The sequence below is a fragment of the Abrus precatorius genome, unplaced genomic scaffold (assembly GCF_003935025.1).
Source record: "Abrus precatorius isolate BTA unplaced genomic scaffold, Abrus_2018 Scaffold9, whole genome shotgun sequence".
Classification (NCBI taxonomy): domain Eukaryota; kingdom Viridiplantae; phylum Streptophyta; class Magnoliopsida; order Fabales; family Fabaceae; genus Abrus; species Abrus precatorius.
Genome location: NW_020874439.1, coordinates 21,885,374 through 21,903,256, shown reverse-complemented (window position 1 = coordinate 21,903,256; position 17,883 = coordinate 21,885,374). Strand labels below are relative to the sequence as shown.

Here is a 17,883-nt window from a genome sequence, read left to right as displayed (position 1 = left end):
CAGATGAAGTTTATATTATGGTATGGTTTGAAGTGGGGTGGGTTGAGCTTATCCTGCTTAGTCTATAATCTGATTTATTATCACCTTTTCCACACCCCACACCCCACATTAAACCTTACACCTTATTTATAACAAACAAAATAAAATAAAAATGTGAGGTGGGTTGATATTAGGTTGTATTTGTATCCAGCTACATAACACCTGGGATGGTCAAATGGCCCAAACTCAAGTTCATTTATGGCCACACAATGACACAAATTGTTAGGTAGAGTGGAGATGCCCAAAAAAAAATGTAAGTCAAGTTGAGTTAGTGTAGTAGGGTTTGAGCATGACTTATTTCATAGTATTTTATAATAAAATTTTGTTTGAAAGTCAAAAAATTATCTTTAAATAGATTAGTAAAACTAAACTTACATGTAAATCAATAAAGATAAATAAATCAATCTATTAAATACAAAAGACTTTTTAGATTACTCGAAACTTTTAAAAAAAAAACACCAAATAGACTTTTAAAAAAATATTGTCTTCACTTATTTTCTTAACCTAACCTAAACTCAATTTACATTGTTCTATAACAGCCTAATTTATTTTCATCTTTAACGATTCAAGTTTACTAAACAAATGAGTATTGGTTATTCATTCTTCATGCAAGTCCTTCCCTAATCTTTAAGGTAGATTTGTTTGAGTTATTCTAATAAAAAACAAAAAAAAAATATTTAAAAAAATGCTTTACTAGTATTTATCTTTCCTATTTTAATGTTAAACTATATTGTACCTATCCATAGCACACCTCATGACCTCAAATGTGACAATAGCCACCTAAAGTGTTATTTGTCCCATCTATTAGGCACTCAAGTCATAGACATGATAAAATGTCTATAGTTTTTGTGGTTGCAAAACTGAAAAGATAGGAGGTACTTTTTACGTGCCATGTCTTCTCCACAAAACCATGCTTTTCTCAGTTTCACGTTTTTTTTTTTTTTTTATGAATGTTGGAAGGGGATATCATGTGAAAATTCCATTTATCAAAAACAAGTACACAAACGGTTCATCACATTTGTTGAAAACAAATTCTTCATGCACACTGCAAACACTTGACATTGTTGCTGTAGTTATCTACACTAAACTTAAGCTATAATTGTATAATTAAAACAACCGCAAAGGTTCCTCGAGATATGAAAGTTAATGCGACAAACATAAAACATAATCTTTTTTATAAGTATTACAATAAAGAAATTAACAAGAGCTTCGTGTATGTAGTATACCCTATTAACATTCTGGATTATCAAATTCCAACTTTTATAAATAAATATTTAGCATGGCTTAATTATACAATTATAATGTCATTTCAAATTATGGCTTAATTATTCTCTATCCAGCTTAGATGGAAGTTAGATTTTGGGATAGTGGACAAACATCAAAGCAAACTATATATATATATATATGTAAAAGTTATCAATCTAAACTTTTCATTTAACTTACATCTAACTACCAGTGAAATAATAAATTATAACTTGTTAGATATAAACTAAATGAAAAGTTCAGATTTAGTATAAAAAATTTTAAATATATATTCAAAATTACTACCAATTGAAAATATCAAAGTAAATCCTACGTTACCATTTAACTCAATTATTTAATAAAACATTATTTTGACTCAATTATTTAGTAAAAATCATTGTAGGAAAAAAAAAAGTTAATAAGAGAAGAGTTGCTGTAGGCAAACAAGAGTAACAACAGAGTTTCTAAGAAAATTGATGTAAAAGAATAATTTTTTATTCATAAGAATAATATTGTGACAAAACACCTAATTTTTAGGTAGCAAACCAAACTAACAGTAACATGATCCAAATGATTTACACTTCGTAAACAATCTTCTACTAACTAGACTATCATCAAGTTTCTATTACTAATAAGTTCAAAAACATGAGCTGACTACAGCCTCAGTTATATATATATATACACACGACACTTAATACTGTTGCAATAACATAACTCCCATCTTTTATCTCGTCTGGAAGTTAAGTGCCTTGATACAGAAGGAAAACACGAAGGCAAAGAAGACTGTGAAAGCTACCAAAACTGCAGCAACTGGACCCATGAAGTCTGATTTAAACCCATACTGGTGTTCAATATATGACTTTACAGTGAAATTCCGGCTACTCCCAGGCACAAAAATGTTTTCCTCTATATCTCTGTATTGAGAGACAATTAATCCATACACTGTCCAAGCTACTGGACAAATCCAGTAATACCACACCCACCATTTAGGAATTTTCTGAAAAAAAGTTGTTGAAAAGTTGTGTTAGTAAAGATTATGAAAGATTTGTTCTTATTTCTTATGTTATGTGTTTCAATAGAATAGCCAAAGTAGAATGGTACTTACGGGTCTTGGGATAAAGAAACCTGAGAAGAGATTAAAGACACCATAGAATGCTGCTGCAAAGATTGATGCCACTTGGTGGTTTGGTGTGATGGACACAGTCATCATCCCATAATATGTGAAGTACAAGAAGGAGAAGAAGCTGACAAAGAAGAACCAGAAGAATTTTTCCACTTTCCATTCAAAGCTCACCATAGCATACACTAAGAGTGAGTAATATACGGTTTGGAAAAACACATATGGTATTTCAGTAAAAACCTGCAATTGAAATGCATTTGTATAAGAATAATGTAACAAAGGCAATGACATCATATCAAAAAAACAGATACTAAAAAATATTACTATTCTTTGAAGTTAATCGGTCGTCTAACCTGTGCAATGGCATAAGGCAAAGGAGCATACATTCCAGCAGCTCTTTCGCGATAGAACACGGTTCTTTCAACGGCTACAATTGGTTGAACAGTTTGGCAATTGTTAATTCCAACAAAAATAACAGCAGCATACATTGCTCCTATAATCATTGTCAGGTCGGTTGAGGTCCCCCTAAACAAAGAGAACAAGAGAGAAATTAGCTAAAATCCAAAACTACTGGTTGAAGAGAAGAGTATAGATTTAACCACAGGAAGCAACACTTACTTGTTTTTGCCAATTCTCCAAAATACTGTCCCTATCATGAGGGCACAAGCCAAGGTGAAGAAATATCTCACAAGGTTATAATCTGGACTCCTCCAATATGTCAGCCACTGCTTCCATAGACAGGATTTAAATTGCCCCCATGTGGACTGAGAGTACTTTGTGGGGAAATACAAATCACTGGCTCCAGGTGGGGGTGTGCTTAACTCCTTTACAAGAGCTTTGTTTCTCCTGTTCAACAAGCAAATGTGTATGTGTTAGTTCAAACCAATAAAAATATGCAAACTTATTTGACAATAACGGTATTCTAATTGTTTGTTGACTTACTGGAACAAAGATGATGACTTGTAGTATTCAGCAAAGTCCATTCCAAGACGGACTTCAGCTGCCACTGAACTCACTTCTAGCATCCATGTTGCTGGGTTGTACATCTCTTTAATTTTTGGGACCCCTGGAATTGCCTGCCAAGGACATATAGGATGTTAAACCCCATATTAAAGCACATGAATGAAAATAATATAACTAAATAGTTGTAATACCTCAAAGTATTCTACAATTTTGTGGGAATTGCGGCCTAATGGTCCTGCGTAGATAACTTGTCCTCCTCTTTTCATCAACAAGAGCTGGTTCAGAAAGAATATTTCATTAAGTACCAAAGAGGCTAAGAGGTACAAAGATAAGAAACATATAACAAATGGTTTATAGGTTGGCTGGTACCTCATCAAAGGCTTCAAAGATATCAATGCTAGGTTGGTGAATTGTACAAACAACTGTCCGTCCAGTGTCCACCGTGTTTCTCACCGTCCTCATAACAATAGCCGCAGCTCTTGCATCTAGACCTGAAGTGGGTTCATCCATGAAAATGATTGAAGGATTTGCAACAAGCTCAACAGCAATGGTCAACCTCTTTCTCTGTTCAGTTGACAATCCTGTAACTCCTGGAAGCCCCACTATAGCATCCTTGAGATTATGTAGCTCTACCAAATCCATTACTTGGTCCACAAATTGCTGAAAAGATTAAAAAATAAATAAATTTTTATATTACCATTCTATGAACCTTTATTGAGAGAAGAATCAAAAGATATAGTGCTCAGTACTTACTATCTTTTCCTCGTTACTGACTTCTTTAGGTAACCGAAGGAAGGCAGAGTAAAGCAAAGATTCTCTAATAGTAACTTGGGGTGAATGAATATCAGTTTGCTCACAGTAACCTGAGACTCTTGCAAAGGTTTCTTGATTCTTGGGGAATCCAGAAATTCTTATATCTCCTTCAATGTAGCCACCCGTCTTTCTTCCTGCTAAAACATCCATTAAAGTTGTCTTTCCAGCACCACTAACTCCCATTAGTGCAGTTAGAACCCCAGGCCTAAAGGAACTAGTTACTCCCCTAAGTAATTGAAGCCTATCTTCTGTCACTCCTTGCTCTTTCATTTCCTGTGAAAGTTATCAAAGTTAGAACTTTCTTCATATGTGTACCATGGATTGTTAAGGGTGTAGATTATGAAATCATACTAAACAAGTAATCGAATCCTTACCGCAGGCATGTCCACGTAGTAGTTAACACTATCAAATGACATTGCAAGTGGTTGAAAAGGTAGAATCATTCCTCTTCTTGGGGCAACTCCAGTAGCTGAATCGTTTGCTGAATCAACTTTTCTTAATCCATTGGAATTAGCCTGGCTACTCATTCGTTGCATTGCCACTTCTCCTAAAATGATTCATTCAGTAACAACCCACATTATGTCAATAAGAACATCTTTTTACTTAAGTCATCAAAGATTATTAATATTATCTGTTTTAAAACTTACTTGTATTATTTCCATCAGCTGTAGATAATGATCGAAGCATTGAATCTTTGTTAGACTGAGGGGGCCTTACAAGTCTTGGTTCTTCGTTTAAGTCTCCTCCGGCCTCCATTTCACTTGCATCTTCTTCAGAAATAATTGCTTGTTTCTTTCCAAGAGCTAGTGCACCAAACAAGACAAAAGCTTTATTAAGATAAAAGTGAAAGATGTAATTCACTTGAAAGATTGATCAGAATGTGAGTTCTTACGGTTAAAGTACATAAGTGCAAGAGTGAAGAGAACATTGTACAAAATAGTGAAACCAAGAAGAGCAGCAGCACCAATCCAGTACCATCCTTTGCTAGAATAAGCATCAAAGTTTCTTAATATAGATAGACCCAATGTGGTAGTTTTATCTGAAGAAGTCTGCAGTCAAGGGCATGTTCAAGTCAGAAACTAACAAATTTCTTCGAATTATTCATTTTCATATTTTAATCGAAAGCTTATGCTATTTACCTGTGGATGCATCCACCTTGGAGCAAGCATTTCATTCACAGACAAGGCATTGAAAGCATATGACAATGGTGACACCCAATAGGCCCAGACCCACCAATCAGGAATTTCACCTGTAACCATTAAGCATTTGTGTGAGCACATTCTTGGAAAGTGTAATTTTGGAGTCAGTTTTCAAATGCTTTTGCTTAAAAGTTTGAATTATCACTCACGTTTGGGAAGGATGAAACCTCCAAGTAGAAAAACAAGAAGAAGCATGAGGGCTCCACCAGTGTTAGCTATAATCATTGTCCTGCACACTCCAGAAATGACCCTAAACATCCCAGCAGCCATTTGTTGGATAAGAAACACCAACAACAGTTGCTTGAAGAACCTAAAAATTGGAATAGCCACAAAAATACTCACTTAGTAGTTATGGCATGAATACATTACATTATATCATGATATTGATCATAGTGTCTAGTATTTGGTATCAATAATATTACATAAGCCTACTCAATTTAATGAAATAAACTTGTTGTGTTGGTTGATATGGAACACACATAAATGAGTCCAAATGTACATGCATTTATGAATAAAAAAAGAATTCAACTTTACCTGGTGGCTTCAGGAGCAAATCCTATGGTGTAGTAGGTAACAACCACCCAAACAAGAGACTCAAACACAGAAATGGGAATACGCAACAGGAAGTTGGGGAGGGTGTAAGTCCAAGCAGGGTGGAAAAGATGGTCTCTGTGCTTATAAAACACAGGAAGCCTTCCAATTGTGAGTGCTAGCTCAGCAAAACCATTAAACATGTTCATGATCATGGAGAACAAAATTGCACCAATGTAAAGTGCACCATTATCTTCATTATCTCGGTGCATTTCGGTCCTCAAGAACACAGTTGCAGCTACGATGGCAATGATGATTATTTGGACTGTCTTGAATATGTAGACAAAAGAGTTCCTCTTGATCAGCAGCCACTCCTTGTCCCAACATGCTTTAAAAAGATCCCCTGTAGGCACAGAGTTTTTACTATAAACAAGAGCTGCTTTATGTGCACTTGACTTGTCAAATGGCACAGACAACTCATTCTCAAGCTTCATTCCAACATGAAACCGCTTGAACTTGTTTGCAAACTCTGTCACTGTAACATATCTGTATGGCATGTTTTTGTCTGCCCAATATTGCTCTTGGTCCTTCCTTGAGGTAACCTATTCAAAATTTTCAAGTAACATTAAATTACCTATACTCTTTATTTATTTATTTTTAAATTAATACCAACTTGGTCTAGATAACTTTTTTATTTTTTTCAATTAACATGTTATGATTTTAAAAAATAAATAATTATATAAGGTTCCATGATTAAGCCTAAAACTTGGTGTTATTGTGATCAATACCTCTTGTAAGAAATCAGCGGTTCCCTTTCTTTCAGGGCAGCGAAACCCACAGGACTCAAAGAATTCAACAATGTGCTCACGTGGGCCTTGGTACACAATTTGTCCCTCTGATATGAGAATGATGTCATCAAAGAGATTGAATGTCTCAGGAGCAGGTTGGAGAAGGGACATTAAGATAGTTCCTTCAGTGAGGTGCACAATCTGTTGTAAGCACTTTACAATCTGATATGTTGTGGAGCTATCAAGACCCGTTGATATTTCATCCATGAATAGTGTTTTTGTTGGCCCAACAATCATCTCTCCTGTATAAAATCAAAGTCATTTCATTGTAAGAAATAATTGTAATTCACATAATTAGACATTTAATTCTATATATTATGAAAATTATAAGTGGCAAAAAAAATGTATTACATAATTTGGGCAGATTATATAAATTTTCAAAAAGAAAATAAGAAAAAGGGAAACTCCCTTAACATTTTTCTCGGACAAAACAAGGTAGAAGGTGAATGAAAAGGACCAAGTCAAACAAAAAAGAGTTTGGTGGGCAATAGTACATGTGGCCACTTTTTCTTAATCTATAGAAAATTGTCTGGCCGGTATATGTGTACAACTTGTACCCACCTTCCAATTAAATTAAGCTTCTTCAAGCAGTGTTGAACTTGAAAATGTGAGAGTAGAAAAATATAATCACATTGCAAATAATTCAATGCATAATTGAGGATCTTTTTTCAGTCCTAAAAAGAGGCACAACAATTCTCTTCTTTTTAGTCCTTTTAAAATCTAACCTGTTGTCACACGCTTCTTTTGGCCTCCAGATACACCTCTGTGCATTTCATCACCCACTATGGTATCCTTGCAAATATCAAGCCCCAGTATCTATTTCATAAGAACAAGAATGGATTATTAGAACATTAACCAAACCGTTAAGCACTGTGACAAGCAATAATTATGTTAACTTTAAAATAAGTAAATAACTAAATTATGAGAGTAGTTAGTGTAATCCACATTAGTGTAATCCACATAACACAAGTGGTACTCCAAATGGGACCTAGTTAGCCACAATATGTTGAAACTTGAAAGCAGTTAGCACTTGGGGGTAGGTGATGAGTAGAAAATTTTGACGAGGAATTTTTTTAAAACTTTTTGTGGGGCAAATACAAGGAAAACTTTGAGAACATATCTTCCTGACTCTCCCTCTCTTTTCTAGGAAAAAGAGAAATGTTGGGGAAAAAGAATCACTTACTTTGAGCGTATAGTCAGTAATAAGACTGCTTTCTGTTCCTTCCATTGCAGTAGCCTACAATGCATGAATCTAGTGAGAACACTTTCACATATTAAGAATAATGGAGATAATTATTTAGTATTGTTTAGTCCATTAAGTATTAGTTAAATGGGAAATTAGTGAAAATACCTTCATGAAAAGGTCAACATCTGCCTCTGGAAATATGCCAGCTTCCTTTTCCCTTCTGGCAAGCTCGCTTAATAGGTCTATAATGACATTATTTAAGGAAAAATAAATCTGTTAATAAATGATTCAAAGGGGCAAATGGTAAAAGGGAAACTTGGTTTAAGAGAAAATGTTGATTCAATTACCATATCGAGTTCCAACCCCTTGGCATCTAGCTGAGAAATCCAGTGTTTCTTTCACAGTCATTTCTCCAACATGAACATCATTTTGGCTAATGTATGCTGAAGTCTTTCTTGGGACAAATTCATTAAGTTTATGTCCATTGTAAGTGATGTCTCCTTTTACCTGTTTCATCAAAAACAATCATTTACAGTTAACTCTTATTCATCATCATTATTATTCCTGTTGATTAAAAAGGTAATAATATGTATAAAAAATAATTTTTTTCATTAAAAAAATTATGGGGATTGAGTCTACCCTCAAATCAGGGTCCAATTTTCCAGCCAATGCCAACAAAAGGGTTGTTTTCCCTGAAGAAGGGGGACCAAGTAAAAGGGCCATCCTGCACAGAACCAAAAGTGTCATCAAACACAGTACTATACTATAAGGTCAACGTATAGTTGACTTTTAGCCAAACAAAATTTTTGCTTAAGATTGTTCCAACCACCCCACATAGGTAACGTTGTAACAACTTGGTTGTGGTACCTTGATGGTTTAACAATTCCAGAAGCATTCTTAAGAATTGTGAGCTTTGTTCTCTTAGCCGTACTAATCCCAAACATGCCAAGAGCTGATTCAAGAATATTCAGTGAAACATTTGGTAGGGTTGGCAGAGCTCTGCTGCCAACATAGGAATCAGCCTCAACAGTTAAGTTTTGAAACCTCACTTCTACTGTTGGAAGTCGGATTCCAACCCTGAAATTAGTTAAAAATAAAAAACAATATGAGCAAATTTGTGCACATGGTGTTATTAATTGTAACATTACTCCAAGCAATTGAATCATATAATATAGCATTGAATACCGAATAAATTAGTTCTAAAAGCTTATTTCACCTTCATATACAACAATTTCATCCATTCAAGTAACGTGAGAAGTAAGGTATTGACAAATTATATATTAGGTATGCTTTTAATTCGATTTGAACTCTGTTTTGACAATGTTAAGTTGGAAATTTGGCACTTGATTTTCTAAGTTTAAAGTAAGTATAGCTTTGAAAAAGCAAACTTAATTAATAAAGGATTAAAGTTTATATATGCATCTGCAATAATCATCATATGTAGATCTGGTTCCTCTCTATTGCATAGCAGAAATTGTTCTTTAATGTGTTTTTGTTAGCAAATGACAAAGACAAATTGAATATGATAATAGATAATATTGGGGGGGGGGGGGGGGGGAGATGAAAGAAAACAAATTAGATTATAGAAGAGAGTAAGGGTGTCAAAATAGAAGGGGCTTCTTAATTCAAAAGATAGGGACCAAAAACTTATTTAATTTTTGTTTATTGTAAGTTAATGAAAAAGTTTCCAATTCTGTTTGAAGCCTGAAATCTGAATTTTCTTATGTGGGGTAGGGGGAATTGAGAACACCACATGTGAAAAGCCAAACTCACTTGTCAATTCTGTTTCTGAACTTCTTCAGAAACTTTTCATTATCTTCTTCTGCTACCTTGAAAATTTTATCAATGATTTGTTGCCTTTCATTGACATCAAGCTTTCTAACATCCACTTCCTTGTGTTGCAAGTTGTTTCCATGTTGTTGATCACCCTCAGCAAAGGTTTGGATGATACTTGTCCTTAACCTATCATAGGTGGGTAGTTTCTCTATTGCAGCCCATTTGAGAGCTTCCTCATCCTCATCAACATGAGAAGTCCTTCGAGAATACCTTCCACTTGCAAACACTTCCTCCATCTTCCAACTCGACCGGCTTATGCTCCTGCTTATGCTTCTGCTGAAATTTCCATCCATTTTGCCTCCTCTTGTTCTGAAGTGGACTCAAAGTTGAAACAGGAAAACAAACAATGTGTTACTATTTTCACGCCATAACAAAATATGGGTGCTTCACTAATCCTAACCAAACTTGAACAAAACAAAAAAAAGAGCGACCCGTTACTTTTGAGCTAAAAGATTGTCATATCATAAACAAAAGGAAAAAAAAAAACTTTTTTTAATCTTATTTCTTCCATATTTCATGAACAAAACATGAAAGATCATATACTTACATGACAAAACAAGGAGTAAGAGAATCCTCCACTCAACCCAAGGAGGAGAAGGTTGGTTGTGGCTGTTTAAAACTTCACTTTTTTTCGTGTAATGACTCTCCTCTTTTAAACTCTCTCCCTTGTCTGTTTTGTTTTTCGTTTTCTGTTCTTACTTCATGCGGAATTATAGGCCAAATGACCTGAAGTGATTCTCAGCTATGAAGGAAGGACTATACATATATATACACGCAAATGTGTGTTACAATATGTATATGATTAAGTGGGACAGAGTGGCTAACAAGATAGAGAAGGTGAGGCTAGTGGAGGAATTGTCGTTACTATTAATACTATCATCCAATGAGAAAATTATTAAATTAATGGCTTCCACTTTATTATATAATAATAATAAATAATAGTAGGTCCCTTGTGTTGAATGCAACCTTAGTAATGAAGTCCATTCAAATATGACCAGCGTTTTCGCTTTCTCACCAGCTTCCTCCAAATGCGCTGTTTTGAATGAAAATACATATTTTTTTAGTTCTATGAATTTAAAATTATATACTGATCCTTCATTTCTTTCATAAAAAAATTATGGGTTTTTGTTTTTTATATTTTAAATTTTGGTTCACTTAATCAATGAACAATCGTGCCATGTGACTCAATTGGGGATCCGATAAGGTATTAGGTGATAATTTGATTAATTTAATTTGGCAATTAACAGCTAGGAAACTATTTGTCACATATGATGCTGACGTGGAATAAATTTTCCTTTTTTGGACTGATTCCGCTGTTAATTAAATAACAAAACATAAATAAAAACTAAAACATCGGTAAATAGTGGTACGAATGAATCATGTTTGTCACATTTTTTTTCATCTCATTTTTTATATTTAAAAAAAAGAAATGAATGCTCTGTCAATATGTAAGTATGAATACATATACGCCGAGAACGGAAGAGAAAGAACAACTCGAATGGTTCAGTTGCGTAAATTGAGTAATTAACATGTAAACTATGCTTAAGAGAAAAATATTAATATTGATATATGACTAAGTTATGTGTACCTGTAAACTCTGCGATAATTGGTGAAAGAGAACAAAAAGTCCTCTCTGGCACCTAAGATAAAGCGTGGGTTATGCTACCAAACTCTCTTTTCACCTACCATTACCCACTGTACATGTACAATTTTATTTTTATCTTCTCTTCCTTCGTTTCTCAAATCCAAACCCTCACAACCCAAATAATTAATGTTTCAAAGTTGTTGTTTAAAATGCTTTTTTTTTTGCTATAGTTGCTTAATCATTTACACTATAATGTTAATGACTTTTGTTTCACATATGACAGTCTGTAATAGTAGTAATTGGGAATGAGAATCATCCACTCTTTATTCATCACAAGTTTATGCAAAACTATTAATTCTTGTTAAAAATATATGACATATAAGAAGGCATTAAAATTTAATTTGATGTATTATCTTGCTATAATTTTATACATTGTCGTTGAAAAGTTAATTTTCATATAATAAAACTAACATTATATTATATTATATATATATATAATATTTAACATTTTATTAATAAATACTTTTCCAATTTTCATAATGAAAAAAATGTTAGTTTTTAATTAAGAAAAACTGAAAACACTAATATTCATTTAGGCTGGCTCAAATTGAACTAATCTATCACAGCTGTACTTAGAAAAACGGCGAGAAGAAGTGTCCTTTAGTTGATTCTTCCGATGTTCATGCATATTTAAAAGGATGAGATTTAACTTTAATTTTTACAATAAATTTAATGTTATTTTAATTAAATATTATATTTATAAAATATTTTTATTTTATATTATCACAAGTTTATTGTAAAACAAACTTTAATTTTAATTTAAAAATACTTAAAAAGTGTAATTCAATTTTATCCTATTTAAATTTGACCAAAGTAAGATGCAGAGCCTGTTTGATAAACGGTGGAAGTTCCCCCAATCGATTAACGTTGCAGCTTGCAAGTTTTGTCCTATTTTTTTATCATTCGAAATGTACCTTCCTTTTCATGTGTTCACCGCGAGTCAATCACAGTCAAAAGAAAAATGGGCTCCACATCACTCTAGTCTTTTAAATTTATAAATTTTTACTTTACTTTTTATTCTTATTAAAAAATAAAATATATATTAATTTATTAAATTATAAATTAACATATTCAAAGAAATAACTTTATTATTTATAATAATTCTATTTGACTGAGAGAGAATTGCTTTCGGTAGACTATATACGTGATGTAGATTAAAATATGAAAATAAAATATTTATAAAATGTAAGATTAAAACAACCAACTTATTTTAAAAAAATTTAAATGATTAAAATAAAAATTTTAAACTCCAAAAAACACTGTAGCATAAAATTTAATCTACAATTTATCATAAAATTTTAATTCTTAAGACTGAGTTTAAATATTCATAAATAAAAAATTATAATAAAAATATATAATTATTGTAGTAAAATTATGTGTATTATTTTATTGGATAGTTATTAAATAAAAAAACAAAATAAAACTTTTTAGGGAAATCATACTGAATTCTTTTATAAACTGTTTTCATTTATTATTCGTGTAAAATTTCCGTACTACAAAGCATTTCTCAAAATCAAAGATCCTTTTTCATTTGTGTATATATATTGTTGTATTGTTAAAACGTTAATTATACATTATAAATTTATAACTGATATTATTTATATAACATTTTTATAACGCTGTTTTTAATTCCTTTCTTTCGCATCAATTATTCTATCTTTTTTTTTAATCTCTTTTATCATTAAAAAAAACTATACAAATTATCTGTGCAATAAGATTATGAATAGAATTAAATGGGAGCTTCTAGAAGCACTTCGTTGGAGATATTTTACTTAACCATTGTACGGATTATATTATAATTATGATATTATAATATATTCGATGCTAAAAAATATTTTTCCCAAAATATTCCGTCCCAAATATTTAAGTAGAGACGTACGAAAGTACACGTTAGTCCCTTAAATATTGATTAATTCAGATTAAGGGTGTCAAGATGGTTAACCTATCAAATATTTCGATATATGATATGTAAATTGGTTTTTAATCAAAACTTCAAACTCGATCTTTGTTATTTGGTATCGTCAGTTATTTCTTTTATAATCAATTAAATATACAGTTATTTCAATGATTATATTAGATTGAATCAGCATGTTAACAACTAAAAAGAAAAAATATTAATCTTTTAAAAAATATATGATGAGTTTATCAAGTTATAAATATATTAAATATCGAATATTAAAATTACGAGTGAACATGTATTCTGACATCTTAAATGAGTTTGCTGAACCGTTGAATGGTGGTAGTCGTAAACACATTCGCAGACGTTGTATTGTCAAATACTTGACACAGTAATTAATGCATTTAATTACCATGTTCGTTTCTTTTCCATTCCTTGATTATTCAAACGTTACAGGCACGGTGTTTGTGTTTCCTTCCTTCTAGAACTGGAAGAGGTAGAGTAAGAGAAGATATATCCAATCAGTTTCACGTTGATCTTCAAGTCCTTAAACTCTTTAGTAAACAGATATAATTAATCGCAACAACACAAGGACTCAGATTTCAGGCTCAACTCTTTGCTGGTTTGAGTTAATTTATAACATCTAGAACTTGGAATTGTTTTTGTCCATTGGTATTGGTGGTTTGAGTTTTGACTAATAAGTTAACAAAGAATAATATAGCAATAGAAAAATTATTAAAAGTTAAGAATGATATTCACTTAATTTTGATAAATTTTAATTAATAACTAAAAATATGTTACGGCAAATTGGATCAGGAGCTTGAAAATGGAGTAAGCTTTCACGATTCGCTAGAGTAAGCTCTAGCTGGTAATTGAAATATTCATTTTATAATATTTAATTATCCTACATTAATTAATAATATATATTATTTGCGACTTCACACTCGTTCTCAAGTCCACTTTGATTAGCGAGATTAATCTCAAATTATTTTCCCAAAACAAAACAAAAGTTTAGCACACAATATACTTTTTATTAATACTGTAATTACAATTTTAAACATATGAAATCCTCCATTGAAGTTTAGAACACTTCCCAGTAATTAGTAATTACATGTTTTTAATTAATGTACGTGTGTGTTAAAAATTATATATTGCATTTCTCTAATAGATTAAAAAAGAATTACAGAAAACTACGTAAACCTAATTAGATGAGCAATTAATGTTCAGTTGTTGTGCATATACACTGCTGAGTAGTTTGAATCTGTGTGGGAAAGTAAGCAGAGTTAATTTAAACTGTAATACGTGAGCTGCCACCATTATTTGTATTTTTATTTTATTTTAATTCTCCTCAGTTGTTTAGCTACTTTTAGCAACCCCCACCCATATCTTTGTCTCTCCTTCTAATTTAACATTTGCATTGACTACATATGTGACAGTTTTCTAACCATCTATTATAATATAGATACTTAGTGTATGTTATATATAAAAATTATCTTTTAGTTTATTTAACTAGTTTAAAAGTATGTTTGAATAAAATGTAATTATTTATTAAAAAACATTTCATCAATTTATAGTGTTTTTTTAAATTCTACTTTATATACTTAGTGTTTGGACTTGTAAATTTACAGGTTACGTTTTTTCTTATCCTCACTGTAATATTGGAATTCTTCATTTAATATTTCTTATGTTAAGAAACGTGTCCTAACACTCTTTTTCATTCTCCCTTTTCTCAAATATCATTTTTCATATCATCAAAATTAAAAAAGTTATATTATAAATTTATTTGTATGAGTCCATTTTTCATTTAATAAGATATTTAAAATGTGGATAAATTAAAAAATGATCATCCTACTATATTAAGTTATTTGAAGTAAATTAAATTCTGAAGAGTGATAAATATTTAATTAAAAATATATATTTCTCAAATTTCAAGTTATGGCTTAGTCATTAAATATGCTCTTCTATATTTATTAATTAATTCAACAACCAGATTTATTATATAAATTAGATTGTTAATTTTTAACTAACTTTTTTATTTTAAACTAGTTTGTATGTCAAATACACCTAGAATAAAAAAATTTCACTATTATTTCTCATTTTTTCAATGTAATTTCTTTTGTAAATTATTTAATAAGAATATTTTGATCCATCTCATCTGACTAAGTTGTCTCACTAAAAATTTAATTATGATGTGCTCAAATTCTAAAAAATAATTTAAACTTAAATTAAATGAACTTCTCAATCAGACTTATAAAAAAAAATTAGTTTTTTATGAATCTAAATGAATTTATACACATTAACTTTTGAATAAGTTAGATGAAAAAGGTTTTTAAAAAAGTTAATGAATAAAAAAATATTTTAATTTATAAAAATATTTTTTTTATTTTTTACAAGTACTTATTAAAAGATTATTTAAATTAAACTTTAATATATTTGAAGAAAAATTTCTTATTATAATTTACATAATCTAAAATCAATCCAATATCTTGAAATTTTTTAATAACTATATATTAATAATATTTTTTAATTTAAAAAAATGTTGTACATAAAACAATATCATATTTACTTGTATTTATGTTATTTTTAATAAATTAAAATATATAGCATAAAGCTGTCTTAATTTTAGTTCTAGATCTCTTTCATTTGATGATTTCATTATGTATATATAATATTAAAATTAACATATTATATTTATAAACTAGTTGAATCTACTCTCATCTCATGTTTTATTAAGTGTTGATAAGATATAATTTGAATCCAAGACTAAAATGAACAAATGTCAATCCATTTTACCAACACCCTCCCATTCTCGTTATTGTGTTTCCCTCCCAATTCCTCTTTCATTCTTCCCATTTTCCATCCATTTCTTCGCTACACAACCTTTCCTACTGAACGGTTCATGAAGACATTCTGTTTTTTCGTGAAAGAACAATCGATGGAGACTTGACGCCATGGCTGGTCGCGAGCGAAATGGTTAATTAGACGCCGCCAGATGCGAACCAAATTAACATGGGGCCATAGATCATTTTCCATTTTTCTAATTTGTGCTAAAAAAATACATAATAAAAAGTTATAATATTTAATATTATTAAATATTATAATTTTTAATAGAAGTTATTAATTATTGATTTCTATTAGGTATTCTAAAAAAATCTACATTAAAAGAACAAGATATTTATTATATATCCTAAACACACGTTGAAAATATCAAATCATGCATGTATCGTTTCTTTCACTTCACGCCTTGAAAGCTATTCCTATTCGTTAGGCTAGGCAAGACCGGCAAAACATTAATAACATAATTGAATTCTGGTTGCCGGGCATGCATGGACTTTCTTTTTTTTTTTTTCATAAAAATTATGAAAAAGTTAATAAATATTTTTAAGCTTACATATGTATATATATATAAGTGTATTTTATAAATATTTATACTGCTTTATTTAGTAAAGATGTACATAAAAAATAGTTGAGAATGTAATGAATGGTTGATAATTAATTTGAAACAAAACAATCTCCTTAAAACATTAATTATTTTGAAATGGAAAAGATCATTATGGCACGACCATTCTGTGAGTGCATTTATACCCTATTTATATAAACAAATATAGTGTGGAGAAATGCTACTATTAATTGGACCACAGAGATGGAGCCTATGAAGATAAAAATGATTTATATACGTAAAAAACAGTACATAGAAATTGACACTACATGTGCATGTAACTAAGCCGGGAAACAAATTATCTGGATATATAGTAATTCATAGTTTGAATTGGTATATAAATATAATTATATAAATATAATTATTAGAATTTCTATTTCCTTGTGCCCTTGTCCGTCGGGAATGTGCCAAATATCTGTTTAGAAGGGGTAAACGGAAAACTGTGGAATCATAAATAATAATAAAATATATTATACAGTTAATTAGAGTTATATATATAATAGAAAGAATAAAATAATTGTGGGAACTATAATAAGGAGGACGTCAACGTACGCGGTCGTTTTGAGTTTGACCTTCTGACAGGTACGAGCTTGTCCTGCGTTCGAAATTTCAACACGACTATTCAACTTTGGCATTCTGGGATTTTTATTATTATTAAGGGTTGATTACTTGGTCAACAGGGAAATAGACGCACAAAATCTGGAAAAATAATAATAATCAGCAAACCCTTTCTCTGTTATTTTCAATTGTTTGGGACTTGGAATGTATTTGAAAAAATGTCAGATACTAATAGCTAAATAGTATTTTTTTTTTATTGGTGTAATTTTTACTAAACTGTTAATTAAACATTATGGGTTTAATACTATATTAATAAGAAATTTTATATAATGAATTATATTATAACATAATTTGATAATAGTTATATTAATAATATCATTTTTATTAAGCAGATGTTATACTAAAAAGCAAAAACACAACATTTATTTATGCTAATATATGATTTATTTATTTATTTTGGATTGTACATCAAATTTTATCGATTTTCAACTATTTCCTTTAATTTTATTTTTTTGGTTCCGCCACTGGTTCCAAAATATCGTCCAGGTTCAATTTATAAAACTGCAA

General features: G+C 30.7%; 1 protein-coding gene across 2 annotated transcripts; it reads right to left on the bottom strand.

Moving 5' to 3' along the window:
- Positions 1 to 1,750: 1,750 nt before the first annotated feature.
- Positions 1,751 to 10,502, bottom strand: LOC113850121 (ABC transporter G family member 36-like). Of its 2 annotated transcripts, none has more exons than XM_027480496.1 (23): positions 10,323 to 10,502; positions 9,715 to 10,106; positions 8,809 to 9,018; positions 8,581 to 8,665; positions 8,289 to 8,448; positions 8,107 to 8,183; positions 7,939 to 7,992; positions 7,481 to 7,571; positions 6,696 to 6,997; positions 5,911 to 6,509; positions 5,526 to 5,686; positions 5,317 to 5,426; positions 5,070 to 5,226; positions 4,825 to 4,980; positions 4,552 to 4,724; positions 4,118 to 4,450; positions 3,734 to 4,024; positions 3,556 to 3,639; positions 3,344 to 3,477; positions 3,020 to 3,247; positions 2,755 to 2,926; positions 2,387 to 2,641; positions 1,751 to 2,278 (listed from the first exon to the last, which is right to left on the bottom strand). In XM_027480496.1, the coding sequence occupies exons 2-23, from the start codon at positions 10,068 to 10,070 to the stop codon at positions 2,006 to 2,008; spliced, it is 4,461 nt and encodes a 1,486-aa protein (XP_027336297.1). In that variant the 5' UTR covers positions 10,071 to 10,106; positions 10,323 to 10,502; the 3' UTR covers positions 1,751 to 2,005. The 2 variants fall into 2 exon arrangements, with proteins under 2 accessions (XP_027336297.1, XP_027336298.1); XM_027480497.1 differs by having other exon boundaries at positions 9,715 to 10,111; positions 10,328 to 10,502.
- Positions 10,503 to 17,883: the final 7,381 nt, after the last annotated feature.

Bases quoted from the DNA above. Each gene is read 5' to 3' on its own strand.
- LOC113850121 (XM_027480496.1), bottom strand. From the start codon at position 10,070: ATGGATGGAAATTTCAGCAGAAGCATAAGCAGGAGCATAAGCCGGTCG. The intron at 6,998-7,480 runs GTTAGATTTTAA...GATTTTATACAG, and splicing joins AAAGAAGCGTGTGACAACAG to GAGAGATGATTGTTGGGCCA. The intron at 4,451-4,551 runs GTAAGGATTCGA...TAACTTTCACAG, and splicing joins ACTACGTGGACATGCCTGCG to GAAATGAAAGAGCAAGGAGT.